The sequence below is a fragment of the Gossypium raimondii genome, chromosome 7 (assembly GCF_025698545.1).
Source record: "Gossypium raimondii isolate GPD5lz chromosome 7, ASM2569854v1, whole genome shotgun sequence".
NCBI lineage: Eukaryota > Viridiplantae > Streptophyta > Magnoliopsida > Malvales > Malvaceae > Gossypium > Gossypium raimondii.
This window is the reverse complement of record NC_068571.1, coordinates 33754066-33774269: the sequence shown is the minus strand read 5'-3', so window position 1 is coordinate 33774269 and position 20204 is coordinate 33754066. Positions and strand designations below refer to the sequence as shown.

General features: G+C 31.6%; 2 protein-coding genes across 9 annotated transcripts; both read right to left on the bottom strand.

Moving 5' to 3' along the window:
* Positions 1 to 1221: 1221 nt before the first annotated feature.
* LOC105794886 (uncharacterized) lies at positions 1222 to 5976 on the bottom strand. The gene is made up of 8 exons (XM_012624269.2): positions 5545 to 5976; positions 5391 to 5458; positions 4992 to 5058; positions 4733 to 4887; positions 4527 to 4597; positions 3218 to 3286; positions 2595 to 2695; positions 1222 to 1709 (listed from the first exon to the last, which is right to left on the bottom strand). The coding sequence occupies exons 1-8, from the start codon at positions 5806 to 5808 to the stop codon at positions 1413 to 1415; spliced, it is 1092 nt and encodes a 363-aa protein (XP_012479723.1). The 5' UTR covers positions 5809 to 5976; the 3' UTR covers positions 1222 to 1412.
* Positions 5977 to 13119: 7143 nt separating this feature from the next.
* On the bottom strand, positions 13120 to 19749 carry LOC105794896 (flowering time control protein FCA). 8 transcript variants are annotated; one of them, XM_012624295.2, is made up of 15 exons: positions 19070 to 19748; positions 18788 to 18858; positions 18523 to 18601; positions 18248 to 18330; positions 18100 to 18151; positions 17657 to 17724; positions 16947 to 17013; positions 16259 to 16338; positions 16094 to 16158; positions 15587 to 15646; positions 15155 to 15485; positions 14307 to 14468; positions 14018 to 14212; positions 13674 to 13749; positions 13120 to 13479 (listed from the first exon to the last, which is right to left on the bottom strand). In XM_012624295.2, exons 1-14 carry the CDS (start codon positions 19629 to 19631, stop codon positions 13687 to 13689), a joined length of 1938 nt encoding a protein of 645 aa, XP_012479749.1. In that variant the 5' UTR covers positions 19632 to 19748; the 3' UTR covers positions 13120 to 13479; positions 13674 to 13686. The 8 variants fall into 8 exon arrangements, with proteins under 8 accessions (XP_012479749.1, XP_012479741.1, XP_012479772.1 ...); XM_012624287.2 differs by having other exon boundaries at positions 13677 to 13749; XM_012624318.2 differs by having other exon boundaries at positions 14081 to 14212.
* Between the last annotated feature and the right edge of the window lie 455 nt (positions 19750 to 20204).

Below are 20204 nucleotides of genomic sequence, written 5' to 3'. Positions count from 1 at the left end.
ATAATAATAATAATAATAAAACGCAAGCGAAGTGTCAAAGAAAGAAGTACTTATGACCTACCTTTTATATTAATAGTATAGATTTATGTACTCATATTAGTGTTAATATTTTTGGGTTTTGAATATATGACATATATGTATATCAAAATATAATAGGTGTTTTTAAGAAAAATTGTGGCACAAAATTTCAACACAAATTTGAATATATATATATATAAACATGTATTTGTGTCAAATTTTGTTTTATTTTCAATACCGTGTGATATTTTGATGTAATAGATTAATTTGAATTTTTAGAATTTTTATAATATTTTTAAAAAAAATTATAAAATTTTAATAATTACTAATAAATTTTATAATATTTGGAACTATATTTGAAATGAACTTGAACAAATTAATGTTCACAATTAGATGATTTTGGATATCCATTTATTTAGGTTCATTCTAGACATGCATTTATAGTAACTTTTTATTTTTTTTTTTAGGATTTTTTTTTTACTTTTTAAAATACATGCTAGTGTGGCATGCTAGGTCAACACACTTGTCTACATGGCATGTCATGTGTCAGCTTCTCAATGCTTTTGTTAGTTTATCAATGTCTGTTAACAGTTAAACTGGTCAATGACAATTTCTGATAACAGATGGACCTAATTGATTTTTTTTTGTCATTGAGGCATTAATTTAGGGGTGAAAGCATAAAATTTATCTGGGAGTCGAAATTAAGTTGCATATTTTTATAAGAGCTAAAATCTAAAAAAATATATCAATATGAGTGGATTTGAACAGAAGTCAACTTAGTTATTACATATTTAATTTGAATGTTAACATAATTGTTTTCAGGATATACCACAATTTTAGTAAAGCGTTTACCGAAACAAATGTATAAAATTACTTTCTCGAATTTTAACTAATACTTTCTTACGCATATTAATGTTGCAGCCTGAACTCCATTGAAACGTTAATAATGTTTTTACAACACATTACATTAAAACTTCCTTCTTCAATCAGTTATTAGCAACAATGTAATTTTCAAGGACCATTAAATTTAGGGGATTTTACCTAAGAAAGTTAAAAGTTAGGACTTTCCATAAGAATATTGGTAGTTAATGCTCTGCTACTCCTTATAATATTTACAGAAAGCCGTCAAACATGTGATGTGCTCAAGGACATGGAGGAGACCACTCTTCAACTAAGAGACAAGCTTCATCAAAAGCAGAAACATAAACTAAAACTAAAAATTTTTTAATTAAAAGAATAGTAATAAAGTGGGAAGGGATTCATTCAAAGTACAAACTCAAGCTAAGGCAGTACAAACACAGGCAATAATAGTACAATCTCTAACATGTATGAGAAGCTCAAGCTTAAACTCGAACTCGATTAATTGTACAATGGCAGACTTGAACATCTGTAATCTAAAGATTTTCCATTGGTGTGAATGGGATATTCTTTGGTCTTGAAACCTGATACGCCACAAATATAGCCACACAAAGAGCTGCTACTGAGAATAAAAGAGAAAAGGCAGAGGCAGCATCCCAGGAGCTGCTTGATTTCACAGACTTGGTTAGCTTAGAACCACCTGAAGCAATATCAAACGACACCCAATCGCAGTTAATAGTATAGTGTCCAGATCCACTCCATGGATTCCCGTCAACCGGATACCAGAGTGCAACCGACATCTTGCTTGATCCACCTATTGTGAACTGAACATCCTGCAATGCAATATAGAAGTTACTCATGTCTGGCTGTTATGATAAGGTAAATAGCTTTAACAGAAATGAACCGAAGCATTACCATTTATGTTTTGACATCAGAATTCTAATATATTTTATTTTCATTTTAAACACCGGCCTTCTGCTAAGGAAGGTAGCATAGAATAGGAGTAAAGTGAGTATGCTGTTTTCTTTTTTGAGATAAAACAATAAACTCAGCTGAAAGCAAGGTCCACGTTGGGTACATGGGGGGTCATGAGGTCATCTTATACAAGGAGCTTACAGTATTATGTGATTAAATGAGAGAGCCGAGGTTTCCTTGCAGTGGGTTTACATGTTTATTTGCTTTACCTCTTAAATGAAGCAAAAAATAGTCTTAAATTCACATATAAAAAATTAACTAGAAGCAATTACACTAATATGATCTGAGTGAATTCTACTTAGAAGAAGATCATAAATCCTAAACCATAAAAACTTATCAATAAGCCATTTAGTTTGGGGGGAGGGGGGGGGGAGAGAGGTGGATTATGAGATGGGAGAAAGCTAACCCTTAAGCAGCCCAAGGTCCATTCCAGTACATGCCCAAAAAGAAAATTAGAAAATATGGAAACATTTTTCAATAAAAGTGGATCTTAGATTCTCTGGCAAGGTCAATGGGAGAAGGGGCTCCAATAATTCATGTTAAATCAACCTATAGTAAGGACAAACAATTTTGAATCCATGATCCATGATCAAGTTTGTTTGACAAGCAACAGAAACAACACAAATACATCATAATGTACATGATTAAAATAATTTAGCCATAAACACAAAAAATGGGGCTTACATTTGTTAACATTTAATGCAAGTAGTTAAAAGCCTAAAGGCAGAAGATTATTGTCAAACCTGTTGAAGACGATCCATGGTTCTTAAAGGCCTAGAAAATTCGAAATAATAAGTTCCCTTCTGACCTCCCGTGGAAAAAGGGCTGTCATCCTCCACAAAACCTGTTAAAAGTAAGTTTACCATTGAGAATTAGAAAAATGTATTCACACCGACTCCCTAAGACACTAGAGCACAATATTGATTAAGCATACACAGAACCAAAAAAAAAGGAAACTAATTGACCAATAGTGACGATGCTAACAAAAACACAGTTGAGAATAAAATCATCCTCTACATTTAGAAAATACAATAAACCAAGTTCATTTGTTATTTTGTTGCAGAATATAATGCTCAACTTGATGCATGGAAATTTTCCTATCTAATGCCTAAAAACATGCAAAAGGAGCAATCACAACCCAGAAGGTTTGAGGACATTGAAACATGCATATGGACCACTGGCTTGTAGAAATGCATATCAGCCTACCTAACCATTCCATTTTTGTACCGGATATGCTAACTTTCTAATAAATATCACCCAGCAAAAGTAAGCAATGCATCTGAACTGATTTTTGAACTTATGATATCAGAGATGTAAAACCAAGATCTTCAACTCCATTAGTATATAATCACAATACTTAAGTTACCTGAATGAACTGTGAAGCTACTGTGCCACCATGCCCCTTTCCAGTCATTTTGTGCACTAGAATCATTTCCTAACAGTGAAGAAGGATAAATCTTATTAATTTAAAAAAATGAGGAAATAAAAACTATATTAAAAACCAATAGCTTTTAAAGGGGGCAGGGGTGAAGAAAGGACAAAGAGAGAAGGAAGCCATCATCAGTTAAAGATACTAAATAAAGCCACAAGAGAAATAAAAGTTACTAATTTTTCGTTTTATCTAGTACCTATCTCAAAGCCAATCAATAATTAAAAGCACCAATAAGAATCCACTAGCTTTCTTGTAAAGCATACCCCTAGAATAGAAAACTAATATAGAGTACGGCAGGAAGCAGGGAACTATTGCAGGCTTAGAAATGCAGCATTTAGACTCGTAAACCAGCATAGTTTGCGTAAGGGATTCACAAGTTTCAAAGTCAAGACAAACCATCTCCTTCTAGCTAGAGTGGATCATGAGATTCATGTATAAAGAAGAGAAAAGAACTCTTATATTCGTATGCAATGGTTCGAAAAAGAAATATAATCTAACAGTAGGAATTTTCAGTCTACTACCAAAAGTCGTTGAATTGAGAATCTGATAAGCCAGAAATGCGTGGAGACGGTGATACGAAATAAGATTAAAATAATATCTTAGGTAAGATAAAAAGGGGCATAATTTGTCCTACGAAGTTATGAGTTGGAAATTGGAAGAAACTTAAAACAATGATAAAACAACTAGATTATCCTATCCCCATAATTCTTTTCCTTCTCAAAATAACACAAGATAGGAAAAACAAGCAACAATTGGAATGAGTAACTTGATCCTAGTTGAAGGCACTTAAAGAAGAAGTTGAAGGCAACAAAGAAAAGTACAGAGAGCGATAAAAAGGTATTTCAACACTTAAAGCAGTATAAGGGCAAGATGATTGCTATCAGAATGCATTAAAATGATAGACAAGCATAGTCAATCAGATTAAAAATAATTGTTGATTGCCATCTTGATGATTTAATGTCATTAAATAAGTTATTAATGCTTCAAGATCTTCAAAAAGTTCCTTCTAGTGAGTGCCATATCCATTAAGAAAGCAATCTAATGTCTCATAAAAGATAATTTTTTGACTTTTGGGAGTTGTTCTCATTCTATGACAACTTGATGACCCTTGTAGTCACTTTCTTTAGTGCCTCATCCCACTTTATTTTGCCGTGCTCAAAGGAAGTCCCATCATTTTCATCTCAAAAAATCAAATATAATACTCAAAAGCTGGCCAATAAGATTAGAGGATCTTATAATTTACCAGAAGGTCCCATTCCATCAAGGTATCTACAGTGCGGGTTCCAAGCATACACATCAACCAAATGACCAAACCTGTCGGCAATTAAAAGTGTTATCATCAAATACTAAGTTCCAGAACATTTTGCCAGAAAAGTACATTGTTTCACTTTACTATTGTGAAGGCTAAGGATTCATTGTACTACTCCAAACAATGTTGTACTACATTACCTGTCACCTCCATTTCCATCTCTGTTATCTATGGGGTTGCCACCGTAAAGCCTTCCAGGTATAGCATTTCCAATAGAAAAGTGCATAATGTCAACTTCATGACCTTTGCAAGTCTTGTTAGTACAAGAGTCCCTTGGTTCTTTACAGCCACCCATCTTGAACCACAGTAAACTTTCTCAACTTTCATCCTTGCAACAAAGGAGAAACTAACAAAGAATAATAAAGTAAGATAAAAATAGCACAAGATTTAAAAACTGACATCATGATACGTAGCATCGTCACCGATTTGAAACATGAGAGCTACAGATGGACATTTCACGTTATCCCTGCATTGAAGAGTGAAAAACTGGTTAGCCATAAGGATTTAACATAGAAAAGTCAGCGCGTGGCTACAGATTCAGCTAAAAATGCTCGCTATTCAATTTACACAACAGAGAGGAAATAAAATTAAAACTAATACCACATATCTTGATGCATAAAGCAAAGATGATAATTTAATAAGCTTCCTTTTCTAATTATTCGCGTGAGGCACCAGATATCCAACTTTATTGGACATCTTAAACAGTATTAAAAGACCAACATATTCAGGGGTTCGAATCATAATGGCTAACCCGTCCAAAAAGAAACTAAATCTAGTTCTAATAATAAAGAAGCTTACCCTTTGGTGTATGCATAGTCCCCATCGACTTGCAACAAGAAGAAGACATCATTTCCATCGTGTACAGCCTAAGACAATCCCCACAAAAGCGTTTGCATCAAAACTCATGGTCAAATGTTGTTCATTTGTTTTGAAATCCAAGCAATAGCAATACCTTGACCGTCATTTTCCCATCTTTGTACTCATGATCCTCGTGTGGGTCAAGAGCAGGGAGGAGAGAGAAGTCGAACCCATCAATGTCTTTCCAGTCATCGGCGTGACCATCGAGGGTGATGACTCCAGGGGCGAAGTCCGCCAGGACTTGGATCTCCGAGTTTGACTCGCAACTCCACTCTCCAGATTCCTCGTGCGAGGTGACTCGTCGGGTTAGCCCGGATCCCAATAGTACCAACAAGGTTAGCAGGCTGAGTCGAAGCATGGTCGTTGAGCAGGAAATTTCGTTAAGGGAGCAAGTGTCTGAGTTGTTGTTGCTTGGTTTACAAGCTCGCTTCGGTCCACATTCATTAGCCGACTTACGAATCAAATTCGCACTTCACCTTTTATTGTAACAAAATTATAAAGAAAGTTGTTCCGTCAAATTTATCATTCCAATTTCCAATTTCCTTCTATTTTCCCCCTTTTAAATATACTTGTTTTTCTAATGGATAAATTTTCTTGGTAAAAAAAATCTCTCCACTCCCTCTCAGTTTCCAAATTGAGCAAATTAGTCCCTCTCAAAATTGAAGCAATTTGAGTTTAATGTTTGTGAATAATTTTGATTGGTATAATAACAAATTTAGCCCTTGATATTTACATATTTTGTTAAATTGGTCTTGATTAAAAAAAACAAATTTAGCCTTAACATTTACAAATTTATTGTGAGCTAAATTTGTTAACTTATGACCAAATTGATAAAATGGGTAAATTATGAGAGCTAAATTTGTTATTATCCAATCAAATTTATGTAAAATTGATGAAAACCATTAACGTTGTAACTAATTGTTCTTAGTTGCTTACTTTCAAAATTGACAATAATTAAATTGATTCGATTTCTTGAGAGGGACCAATTTGTTCAGTATCAAAATTGAGAGAGATTGGAGGGGTCTTTTTGTTAATTCTCTTCCATGCTCATTTTATGGTTGATGAAAACTAATCTTTTTGAAATTTATGTCTACTCTAAAATTTTTAGAATCAAACTAGTGATCAAACCAATCAAATCACTAGTTTCCAATTCAACCGATCCAATTGGTTCGTGGGTTAGTCAATTCAATCTCTTATTTCGGACCAATACCCCAACGGGTCTAATTTGATTCTGAAAATAGTGGTCTATCCCTCTTATCCTAACTTTGAGAGCAATATGTTTTATAATTACATTCAAGGCTTGTTGGTCTATATATATATTGGTATGTGAATTTAATATTTTTAATTTAGTATTAATATAATTGTAACTAATATTTTTGTTTTGGTATTAATATATATTGGTATGGATGCATATTGGTGTATTATTTATATTATATACATGTAAATATACTTTAATTATATATTTTAAAAATATTAATTAAGTTCGATAACTTAATTAAATTATTATATTATATTTTAAATATAATTATAAAAATAAAAAATAACTTAGATAAAAAATTAGTTTAAAATCAAAATTCTGCACTAACTCATCATTAATATTGATCAAAACGTCAGAAACACAATGAAACTTTAACCATGAGAATGTTTAAACCACTTGGTATTGATTTAAAATTGAAAGGGCACATACTTGTTGGTACTCCTAATGTCGACTACCGTGATTTATTTGTTATAATACACCTAACCGAATTTTGTGCTACGAGTTAAGTGACACTAATTTAATTGATAAAAGTTTAAAATTATAAAAAAATAAATAAAGACAACAACATCATTATAATTTTATATTATATATTTAAAAATTAAGAGTAAAATGTTATTATAATTTCTAAATTAAACTATACTTGTCTTAAATTATTACGTTTTTAAAATACTTGTACAACTATGATCCAAACTCAAACTATTCTTAAGAAAGTTGAACACTTGACTAATAAATTACAAGTCGAGTTATATTTTATCTGTTATTAACTCATCACAGAGAGATTTTTAAAATTTATAAAATTAGGATATTACAATAGCATTGTAATTTTTACACACGATTGAATTTATCTATATTTTTTCATATCTATTTTACAGTGTATATTCAAAATTCAAAATTACTCCATCTATACATATTCACCTAAAATCCTATCTATTTAACTTTGCTTGAATTGTAAATAGATTTTTATTATAATTGTAAGCTATTGCTAAATTTCTTTAAAATGTACAAAAAATATATATATACTAAATATCTTGGTTGATAATTTCTTTTTTAAATGTCAATTATAGAATAAGATTAAATTTGTTTACATATTTTATTTTTATGCAATTTATAAATTACGTACTCATCATCCTTTGAAACCGTGGTTAAGTGTTTTTGAACCTCAAAATTGCCAGATTAGCAACCATGTCAACTGAAATAATATTTAATTGGCTTATAACCTCCTACTTTTAAAAATTAAGCTAAAATGTTGAATAAGTACTCGTAAAATAATTTAAAAATAACTATTTTTTTTATCGAAACAACACTAGTTGAGTCTTTTGAATTATGAAATGTTCTCAATTGAACCCATTGAATTCATTTTTTGATCAAAATCCTTGACAAACCGTTAAATGTTAAAATAACAACTTGACGTGATAGTTGATGTAAGAAATGATAACATAGCAAGCCGGCTTGAAAAAAAAGGATGACATGGAGGGCCTAATTGATTTTTAATAATTTTGTAAAGAGTTATTTTAACATTTAGGCCTAATTTTTTAAAAAATATTGAAATATTGTAAAATATATAAAATAATGAGAATATTAAAATAAATTATTAAGAAGTTACAAAAATTATATAAAAATGATAAAAAACTTCTAAAGGTATTAAAAATTGATAATAATAAAAATCATGAAAAATATTTAAAAGTTATAAAATTATAAAAATTATAGATATTTTTGTTATTTTGTAGGTATGGAGTATTTGGTTTTGGTAAAAAGAAAATGGAGAGATTGAAGTGTGATTGTGATCGAACTTGTGTGGGGACTGAGTAAGGAGTTTGAGTGACGATGATTTTAGTGTTTGGTGGCTTAAAGTGATTAATAGTAGTTAACAAAGAATGATGCGAGTGAAATTGATAAGGATGAGCTAATATATGATACAGACAATGTGTTAGAAAAAATAAGAAGAGTAATTTTATAATTTTTTTATAATTTTCCTTTTATAATATTTTTAATTATTTTAATCATTATTCTAAAATTGAGTATGTTGTTATATATTTTTCTAAAACTTTCATAATATTTAATAGGGTAAACTATCAAAATAGTCACTTTTGTTACCTCGGGTTACATTTTAGTCACTTATGTTTGAAAGGTTACGTTTTAGTCACTTAAATTGTCGTATTATAACATTTTAGTCACTAAACCGTTAATTATCATTAACGGTGTAACGGTAAGCTGACGTGGCACGTTAAATCATTATTTCAAATGAAAATTTTAGGTTAAATTCTACAATTGGTCCCTATATTTTTCCATTTTGAGCAATTTATTTATTTTTCTTTTATGTTCTTTTAACTTTCTTTTTTTCTTTTTCATTTATTTTCCGTTCTCTTCAGCTTCTCCCTTTGTTTCCCTTCCTTCTTCATTTCTTTTAACATAGTTTTTCTATGCTTTCTATTTGTTAATACTAGTCCACAAACTCACCTCACTCGAAAAAATTAAATTGTTCAAAAAAAAAGTATAGGGACTAGTTTTAATAAATGGAAAATATAGAAAAACTATGTTAAAAGAAATGGAGAAGGGAGGAAAATAGAGGGAGAAGCAGAAGAGAATGGAAAATAAAAAAGTAAAAAGGAAAGTTAGAAAAAATATAAAAAAAATTAAATTGCTCAAAACGAAAACATATAGAGACCGATAAATTAACCTAAATTTTTTGTTTGAAATAATGATTTAACGTGTCACGTCAACTTACCATTACACCGTTAATGACAATTAATGGCTCAATGACTAAAATATTATAACATGATAATGTAAGTGACTAAAATGTAACATTTCAAACATAAGTGACTAAAATGTAACCCGAGGTAAACAAAAGTGACTATTTTGGTTGTTTGCCCTATTTAATAATTTATAATTTTATAAAAATAATAATTTTAAAAATATGTTTAAATATTGAAAGAATCCTAACAAAATAATTAAAAATCAATTAAACCCTCCACTTCATCATTTTCTATGTCAGACTGTTATGTATTCATTTTTTCACGTCAATTGCCTCATCAATATTTAACGGCTTATCAAGAGAGAAAAATAATTTTAAAAATTTCATCGACGACAATTCATAATTCAAAAAATTTGTTGTTTCGATTAAATACTTAATTAAATTTTAATTATTTTTACTAGTAAAATAGTTACTACACATCATGTATATTTGTTTTTTCAATAATATTTATTTATTGTTTATGTATTTGTAAGATGGTGATTGGTTAATTGTATGATGTACGTTTTGCACCACAAATGCAGCCACCTTCTTGTATTGGCCAAAATTGTGGGATGTATTGGTGGTTGGTGGCTTTGGATTATACAGTCAACTATGTGGATGTGGCCCCACATTTTACTGTTGTCTGGGTCAATGTGTCATTCGCCTATTGCCTCCTTGGATTTTAACGATTATGTAATCGTTACATTATCAATTAAAAAAAAATTAAACTACTCACCCAAATTTTAGCATGTTCTTATTTTACTCATCAATTTTTTATTAATTTAATCATTTTCGTTAATTCAATTTCACATTTTAATTACTCTACCGTTAAAATGTGTATACTGACGTGACCTAATATAATAAATATAAATAAATTTCACCCTTAATATTTTAACATTCGTCAATTTAATATTATTTTAAAAATTTAAAAATTAAAACTTTATAATATAAAAATTCAAAAGTTATAAAACTTATATATTCTTTTAAAATAAACTTTTAAAAATTTAAAACGCCCTAATTGATACATTTTAATTATGCTTATTAGTTTTGATAAAAAAATACGCTTACCTTGCTTTAATTAAATAAAATATAAATGTAGTGTTTAATGAATTATAAAATTTAAATACATATCACAAATGTGGCTCTAAAAACTAGTACATATAAAACCATAAGCTTGAAATAAACTTGTGGCTCTAAAAACTAGTACATATAAAACCATAAGCTTGAAATAAACTTTTGAATTAACTAAATTATCTGATATCATTTTTATATTACTAATTTTTCCATTTTAAATAAATTTATAAATAAGAAATCTAATTTTGTTTAAAACTTCCACTGAATGGCTTTTAAGTTTTAAGTATTAAATAAAAGAAAATATTTAATATGTAAACTTTTTTAAAAATAAATATCTTATATAATCCTAACAATATTTTTTGGAAGACATACAACAATTCTTAAAATATAGTAATTTTATATTATTTATGAATTTTTTAGAATATTATTTATGAAAATAAGAAAAAAATGGAAAGTATAAATATTGAATTCAGGAGAAAGTTTTGAACTAAGTAAATTAGATATATTGATGGTTTATATTACTATTTTCTTTGATTTTAAATATTTTTATTTTATTGTAAGATTTTGGTAAAATAAATTGATTGTGATAATAAAGTTTATCACACTTGTAAATAAGCAATCTAAATTTTGTTAAAAGACTATAATTTTAAGTTATTTATATGATTATAATCCTATATACAATTAGTGGAGTAAAAAGAATTCCACAAATCAGCTTAGGATGTTTTCATTTATTTTTAGGGTGTAATAAAATAATAATTAAATGATTAGAAAGGACCCTTGATATCATATTGATAGTAAACAAAATAATCACCCTTAAATAAAAAGGAAAAAATATTATAAACTTTTTAAAATAAAAATCCTATATGATATATCATATATATACAACCATTCTTAAGATTTACATTAATTATTAAGTATTATGAAAATAAAAATAAAAAGCAAAGAGTGAAGAAGAGTACATTAAATTTTTTAATATTGTACTTATGATTTGAATTTTTTATTACAATATTTAAATTATTAAATAATTTATATGTTTTAAATGTATTTATTATTTTGCAATATGTTAATTTTCATTTATTATATGAATTAAAAATTCAATAAGTAATATAATATTTAACACGTGATTTTAAATATTAATATTTATAAAAGATCGCTTTAGTTAAAATGGTAAGATATAAACTTATTTAAATCCCATTAAATGTGTTTTTCTTTTTCTTTTTAATTATATGGGTTAAATTGACCTTTTAGTTGCTTTCATATAAAAAAAACGTTGTGATACTTATTACTTTGTTAAATTAACTCGTGACATCAACTGAATCAAACACTTCAATATAGTATTAGATTATGACACACTCGCAACATTAGTAAAAGAAAAGATGCGACAAATATATTTATAAAATATTAATATTAAAAACAAATGAGACTCTAATTAAAATGATAAAATTGAGATGTTGAAAATCATGTTATATTAGGTTCAAATACATGTATTTTTCTCTTGTAGTAATATTTCTTTCTGGCCCGTGCTGCTAATGAAACATTAGTAATGCAGGGTCCATTAAAAAGCCGACAAGTGAGTCCAATACTGTTGGGCCCGTAATTGATAATTTCTTTGTAGACCAAATCTGTGGTCTACAGTCAGCCCGAACAGAAACAATAAAATTAAAGGAGGAAAAAAAAACCCGGTGACTGGATTGTGAGTGTGAAGCGACATCCAAACTTTTTAAAAATAAAAAGAAAGCAGGTCTCATATTTATCCTTTGAAACAAGGAAGAAAATGCAAATTCATATGTTTGAAGGGATACTGGGAAGTAAAAGGAAAAATGTAACGTTATGGGGTATTCACAAAGTGTGTAAGAGACAATGATACTTTCACCTAGTATTCCATAATATAATGTCATGTGAGATTGCCACTGTTAAGAATATATTGTCGGCCTCTTATCTACGAGGCATGATTCTTTTATTCAGATATAATACATCTAAACTTAAAATCACTGTCCAAAGTTTGTTTCTCGTTGTATGCCTGGGTGCTGGCCGTGTCTGTCACTAGTAAATATATATACATATATATTGTTGATGGATGATTAGGTGACGAATGCAAAAGTCACATGAGCTGCAGCTTTTCATGCATGATAACCTACAGAACTTTTGGCTAGTTAATGTACCAAAAGTATTCTTATCCTTAGGCTGCAATTAATTCATAGTTTAGCCAATAAGGTGGGAATATGAGGTCGGCCTAATAACCCTTCATGTAATTCCCATGTAAAAAGAAAAAATCCTTTCATAGCGGCCTCTAAATCATTAAAAAAAAAGGAATAAAAATATAATCTTTAACTGTTGATTTTTAAAATGATAACTGAATATTTCATTTATCCAATTTAACAAATAAAGTATATGCGGCTCTAAGTCAAGTCCTAAAAAAGATCAGGAAAAAACCTTTGGACTAGCAGCGTAATGTTTCCGCATGCTTCCGAGAAGATGGCCATGTCAAACACTACTAACTGCAATGGGGTTAGGGGAGAAAACATTAAGAAACGGCTTTGCTGCACATCTGTAAATTTCCTTTTTAATTCTGTCAAATGATCACTTAAACTGCAATAGCAAGAACATGTAGCAACAGGTCTACAGTTCTATTTAGAATTGTAAATGTCGTCAACATAAGTTAAAAAAACACAAACAAGAGTCAGTATTTTCACTACCAGGGTTGTCATTAAACCACTCTAAGCTAAGGAAAAATAGAGATATTTTACAAACTAACTATTATGTATTTATGTAGCCTAATAACAACTGAATGATGCCACTCTGAAAGTAATAACAGCAGCATCCTTCCACCTTTGACTAATAAATGCTTTACAAAGCTGCAACTTTGGTTCTTAATTAAACTTACCCCATGTCAATTCTTTGTTTTAAGAGAGAACAATGCAGATAAACATAACCTTTGAAGATTCCTTGCGGTTCCGTGAAACTCACTGCAATCCCAAAATTAATCAGAAAGGGGAGAGAGAGAGAGAGAGAAGCCTAAGGGAATATGTGCCTGATCTACATGAGTTTCTTGCTATAATCAAAATCAGAAATAGCAAATTGTTTATAGCATGAAAGGCTAGACAAACTGGACAACCCCTAATCATGCAGATTCAATCAGAATGAATAATTAAGATGCTGCCACCTGATAGCAGTTAAACACAAGTTAAATCCACAACAGGACTTGTTTCTGACTTGATTTCCATATGGTCCATCCCCTGGAAAATCAGAATGAACTGAAGTTAAGCAAGTCACAACTTCATTTAGAAATGCCATGATAAGGAAACAGAGTATGAAATGAAGCATCGACAGACGCAAGTTATTTCTTTAAGGAAAAAAAAAAACTGTATAAAAGTTTTGCAGAAAAAAATATCTGTATTGGTTACTCATCAGTTATTAGCACAATGTCTCTGGGCTGAAAAAGGGTGCAACAAAAAAATGAAATATTGAAAAACTCTTGAAGAATTTTTTTTTTTATATTCTAACCAATGTTGAAAAAGGTTGTTCCACTTCAAGTTTCAGATGCATTGGGTAGGTCTGAAGCTGCACCTCTTGACTTTGAGAAACTTGCTTAACAGAGGGACCAGTTGAGTCAGGCTGAATATGTTGGCTAGGATTTTGCACCTTTTGTTGCTTCTGCAACAGTTTCTCAAATAATGCAAATTCCTCTGGTTTATTCCACTACAACACAAGTTTTAAGTAGATTGCTAAAGTTGCTTGGAAAGAGAATTTACAATCAGCATAATGCAACAACGGGATAATGCATGAAACTTACTCTGCTTTCACAAGTGACACAATTATAGTAATACTTGTTTCCCTCAGGGCAGGTGTGTTCACTCCAATCAGACTCTTGCAAAGCCACTGTCTCAAGACTTTGGGGGACTATCGGCACAACTGAAGTAGCAGCAATTGGCTGGCTACTTCCAGTCTGTGGAGACTGGAGAAATATGATAAATTGAAGTCAAATATTTAACTAGCAGCACATTATCGTAAGGGGAGAAAATAAACAGAGAAAAGGGAATAAGAAGATAGTTGTGTCAACACTTTTGAAGGGGATCCTTTTGACAAGGGGACTACCAGTCAGGTATAACAACAACATATCATTCTTCATAGAACAAAGAATAAGCAGGAAATTATGCATATGACATGATAACTACATCTATTTTCTATTCGGAGTTCAAGAGTTCTTTTCTATTGCTTGAGATTGTAGAGGCTTTAAGAATTTGAAAAAGTCCTTACTTTTCTTAGGAATACAACATTCTGAAGAATTCTCAGATCTCCTTGTGGAATCATAATTGTTGCTAATTTACAGTGTAGCAGAGTATCTATGATGTCAGTAATTAGTATACTGCAGTTTCGCTTTTAGACAAGTAGGGTATGGAAAATGTTTATCCACCAAAAGGGGCATGGATTCATATAAGAAGATAGACTATGAGTAATAATACCACCTGCAGTACCTCTGTTAGTCCAAAGCATAGTAGCAACGACAGATAAAAGCTCCAATGATAGATTGGACTCTCTAGCCACCTTTGTGCTCAGCATTTAAATTTTCTAGACTTCTAGTAACAAAATAATAAAATGAAAATATTTTGATCACTAAATTTATAAAATAAACCTTTGTACCTCTAGCTTGGGGACATTCCCATTCTGCTGGGATGGAACTTGTGATGCTGGTGGTATAAGAGGCTGCTGTTTCTGCTCAGAATCAGCTGGGTGAGATGATTGAGAACTTCCCTGTAGAGTTTGTGTTTGCTGTGATGGCAGTGAAGTTGGTTGTGAGTGTGCTTGCTGAACTGGAGGATATGATTGATAAGTAACATGACATGCTGCAACTTGAGGGTTTGCCCAATGAGAAACACCCTGTGGTTGTGGATTTGTAGAAATGTGCTGCCCGGGATATGATGCATTGGGCGGTATATGTCCTGCCATAGAATCACCAAGATTTGGCATAGATCTGGAACAAGCAAACAACAAATAGAAAGTCCATCAAATTTATTGAACATGAATAAAATGCTAAAAAGCAAAAAAAGAAAAAATTAAGGGGAAAGAACTTACCTCATAGCCAATTCTTGAAGATGTGGGCCAGAAGGCATGCTATTAAAAGCATAATTGCCTCTGGAAACAGAGCAAGTTGGAGCAATATGTCAACATAGTTTAACCATGAAAGAGTAAGTTGTAATAAAGCATACAGTTGCAAGCCCAATGAGACAATAAATCATGTTTCTATAATTCCACCAACAACTCAACATCTATTTTTGGACATCTCAATGGTTTCAAGTACACCAACCCTATCAGAAAATTATCGGCCAAATTATTAAAGCAATTTTAAAAGCCAAATACAAGTAGAACTAACAGTGCAAAAAAGTGTTGCTAAATTGCAGGTTGAAATATCCAACTAGAAAGCCTGATATGAAGGTCTATTGTAATTAAATGTCAATCAGTTAGGTGGCCAATGTCTGGCACGAGTCAAAATGCAATTCATTCATAACCTGTTAGTAACAAACAAAACATCAATGTACGGTTCTAACTACAATGAAACAAAGAAAGCATCCAGGAAGAAACCTTGGTTCCCCATTCCGAGGTCTCTTTGGATTTGCAGATCGAACAATCAATGGCTGGTCACAACCCTAATAAAGCCAAGGAGATAAGAACAGAACAGCTAAATCAGTACTCTTCATTAGCATAAGCTGATATAGACATGACAAAATGATAATTTATAAGCATTACTTTCATGGTGAAAATTCCGCTTAATCCTCTGATAGCTGCCTGAGCCATATCTCTTTGAGAAAATTGGACAAATCCACATCCTTCATAAAAGTATAAACGTCTATTTCAGAAGCAGCCATAGTTAAACCCTCATAACATTTAACTATTGCAATGATTCAACAGGGAGAAAAGCGGTTAAAGCATGCAATGCTAAAGAAATCAAGACAAGATGATAAAGCAAACAATAGGATGAGTTTTAATCTTAGAGCATAAACTTTTAATGAAGCAGTTTTTAGAGATAAAGAAGAACCACAGACCACACAAGATAACACATAAAATAGTAATGATGCCTACATTTATTGATAAAACGTGGAGCATCATTATGATTATTTATACACTTTTTGATTAATCAAAGCGAAAACAAGCAGATAATATTTTCAAGAAAAGAAAGAAGGAAGTAATTAAACAGGGTTGCTTTTGAGAATTAGTACCATAAGTGTCACGAAAACAGAGTCAAAGAAACTGTCCTAAAAATGGAAAAGGATACAACTAAATAAAACATTCAACATTCAATTGTAAAACTGCAGCTAATTTGATGACATCAAAATGGCAGATAAAGCAAATTATCATCTCCAATATGTCCATTCTAAGAAAGCAGGTCTGAAATTGATAGTAAAGAAAGAGATGACTAAGAATGATAAGAACAAACCGCGGTGTTCTCTGTGCTCGTCACGCATAATGAAGACGTCTAGAACATGACCATAGTGAGAAAATATCTGAAAGAAGAATTATTTGCTGAATACAACTCAAAACACAACTAGGAAATTTAATTAACCAATATTGACTGAGGGAACAAAATAGGTGTAGTATAGAGATAAGAATGGAAAAAATAAAAATCAGGTTTTACAATCAAATGCCCAATCCAGCATGCCATGAGTCAGGCTTTAAAGAATTGAAATGCATACATACACATTAATGCAATCATATAAGTAACCTAAGCAGAATAATGTAACTCTGTCATCAAATATAAAATGTGCCAATAGAATCCATCATGCATGCAAGCAACTAAAAATGCATCTTATTACTGTTTGCAGGCTGCTTCATGCATAACACAAAATTCTTACGGTCAAACATAAACAGCATATCTTCTCATCTGAAGGGATTAAACCAGTGCTAGGGAATGAAATATAAAGACATACATTAGGTAATAGCTAAAACCCTCGGGCAGAATGGCAATCTCTAGTGTCTACATCCAGTCCATACCCCTCCCCCCTACTCTCTTTCTCTGCCTTAAATCTCTCTTATAATCTTGGATGTCAGATTAGACTTAAGAAATAGTACTCAAGCAGGAGGAATGAAATTATTTGGTACAGATGAAAGCAAATTAAGCATCAACTCTCAAGTGTATTCAGAACATACTTCTTCAATCTCCCTTTTAGAAGCTTGTTTATTTAGGCAACCCACATATAATTTGTCTGGAAGTGGCCCTACCACAGAAACAAACAAATAACTGAGAACAAAATAGACAAGACAAAAATCAAAACTGTATTGCAATTTTTTAAAATTCTGGCATCACCAAAAAGTTTTGAAAAGTAGCAAGCATTCCCGAAAGTTTCCTACTTCTCCTTTCCTCACTTTAGTGCATTTAACTGTTTGCTTGCAGCAAGAAATCTTATTATCCTCAAAACCTAAAAGTCTGTTCATTTGGTTATCTCGTGAACATAAATCTCCTGTCTCTAGCAGAATTTAACTTCTAAATATGTATAAAAGTTGACATGTTTTCAAGGTGTTAAATGCAATATATAGAATAGTGACCAAGGTCTACAAGGAATACATATAAGTTCTAAAAGGTAAACACTTACCAGGCCGGTCTCGTTCAGCATCAGCATATCTGACTTTGATGGTAGTCGATTCCTGGGAAAACCAAATTTACTAAATGGTGATCCTAACCACAAAACTTTAACCAATATCCATGGAATTTCCTTATCTGACTGCAAATAAAGAACTTACCCCAGGAAACATATACCGATTGTTTAAAGCTGCAATAGCTCTCTCAGCTTCCTCAAACATTGCATATTTCACAAAACAATATCCTAAAAGCAGCACAGTTTACATGCACGTGAATAACATTACAGAGCAAATTATTATCTATTGCAACTTTAAAGGTCTATGACAAACAAGTGTCGGCATTCCATTTGCTGAAAGCAGCCACTTTGTTGATAACAAAACTAATTTCGCTTAAAAATAAAATCACAACTCACTCTAGCATATAAAAGATTGTATACCATGTCGTTCACCAGTTTTCTTATCCTTTGGTTGAATCACCTCAACAACATTTCCATGTTCTTGAAACATGAAGCGGATCTAACCAAAAAAAGAAAAACAGTTACACCAAAGGCTCAGTGAACTACCAAAGAGTTATATTAGGAACTAATAGCTATAACAAAAATAATCCCCTTACGCAAACACATTTTACTAATGGATTCAAGGAAGCCAGTAACCGATACTACAATGACTAAAAAAATTGCAAAGAAAATCATAATGGCTTACGGATTCTTCAGTTGCAGTTTTTGGAACCGTTGCTATATATAGTTTTGCTAGACTGCTTCCTTCGTTATGGTCTAAATTTTATTTAAGAGGAATGAAAAAAATATAAGAGTTCTGTAACTTCCAAAAAAAGGTTCATAAATTGTAAAAACAATAATATAAAGAATTCCAAGAAAAAAAAAAGAAGAAGAAAAGGGGCAAATAGGCACAGTCGAAGTGAGCTTAAATCCTAATGAAAGGAAAAAAAAGAAGTTAAAATATGAATGGGTAATGTTACGCTGTTACCAGGAGAGGCTCCTCGGCCAGAATCGTGAAACCCTCTTTTTCGACCGGCATTGGGACCGTTGCCACCGTTGGACCAGAACGCGTCGTTTTGTTCACTGATCGGTTGCTGGTGCTGCTCCGGGAAGCGTTCAAAGTGATGCTGATTGCCAGGCTGGTGTTCAAATTGCTGCTGACTAGACTGGTGTTCAAATTGCTGCTGGGTAGGCCGGTGATCGAATTGCTGCTGGTTAGGCCGGTGCTCGAATGGCTGTTGGTTAGGCCGGTGTTCGAATGGTTGTTGGTTAGGCCGGTGATCAAATTGCTGTTGGGTAGGCCGGTGTTCGAATGGCTGTTGGGTAGGCCGGTGATCGAATTGCTGCTGGGCCGGCAGATGATCGAATTGCTGCTGGGTAGGGCAATAGTCGAATTGCTGGGGGTTATGGTGGTGGTTGTAAGGATGATAGTGGTGTTGATGGTGGTAGTCGGGAGGGAAATTAGGTCTTTGGGCATTGGTATACCAAGGAGTAGGATTTAAGGGCGGGTGATCGTTGAAACGTTCTCCGCGATCTCTGTGTCTCTCCATCTATTCAGACGATTGGTTCAAAACCCTAGCAGGGATAATATAAACAGTGAAGTAAAGGAGGAGGAGGAAAAAGAAGAGTAGAAAAAAGCTGAACTGTTTTTACTGTTTTATGAGAAACCCAACTCTGCATAGTAAATATGTTTTTGTTTCTTAACGAGATAAAATTAAGGTATAATTATTTAAAATACCCTCAACGTCTAGGAGTTTTTGTGTTTGAGCCATTGACCTTTTTTTTTGGATTAATGCCCTCAAGTTACAATTTTTCTAGAAATCATCTCAATTTTAATAGTAGACATGAGTTGATCGTCAGTCAAGCCATGATGACATGTAAAAAAATAATTAAATATGAAATTAAAAAAGAAATAAATAATTTGTAAAAAAAATTATAGGTAAAATTAAAACATATCGTTAAATCCTTAACCCTTATTCCCAAATCGTGAAATCCCTAAAATTATTACGATCAAAATCCTTCAGCGATCTCCAATCTTCAAGAAATCACTATCTCTTAAGAAACCCGGATTGAAATCCTTCTCCTCTCATTATCTCAATTTACCATAAACCTTAGGAAATTGT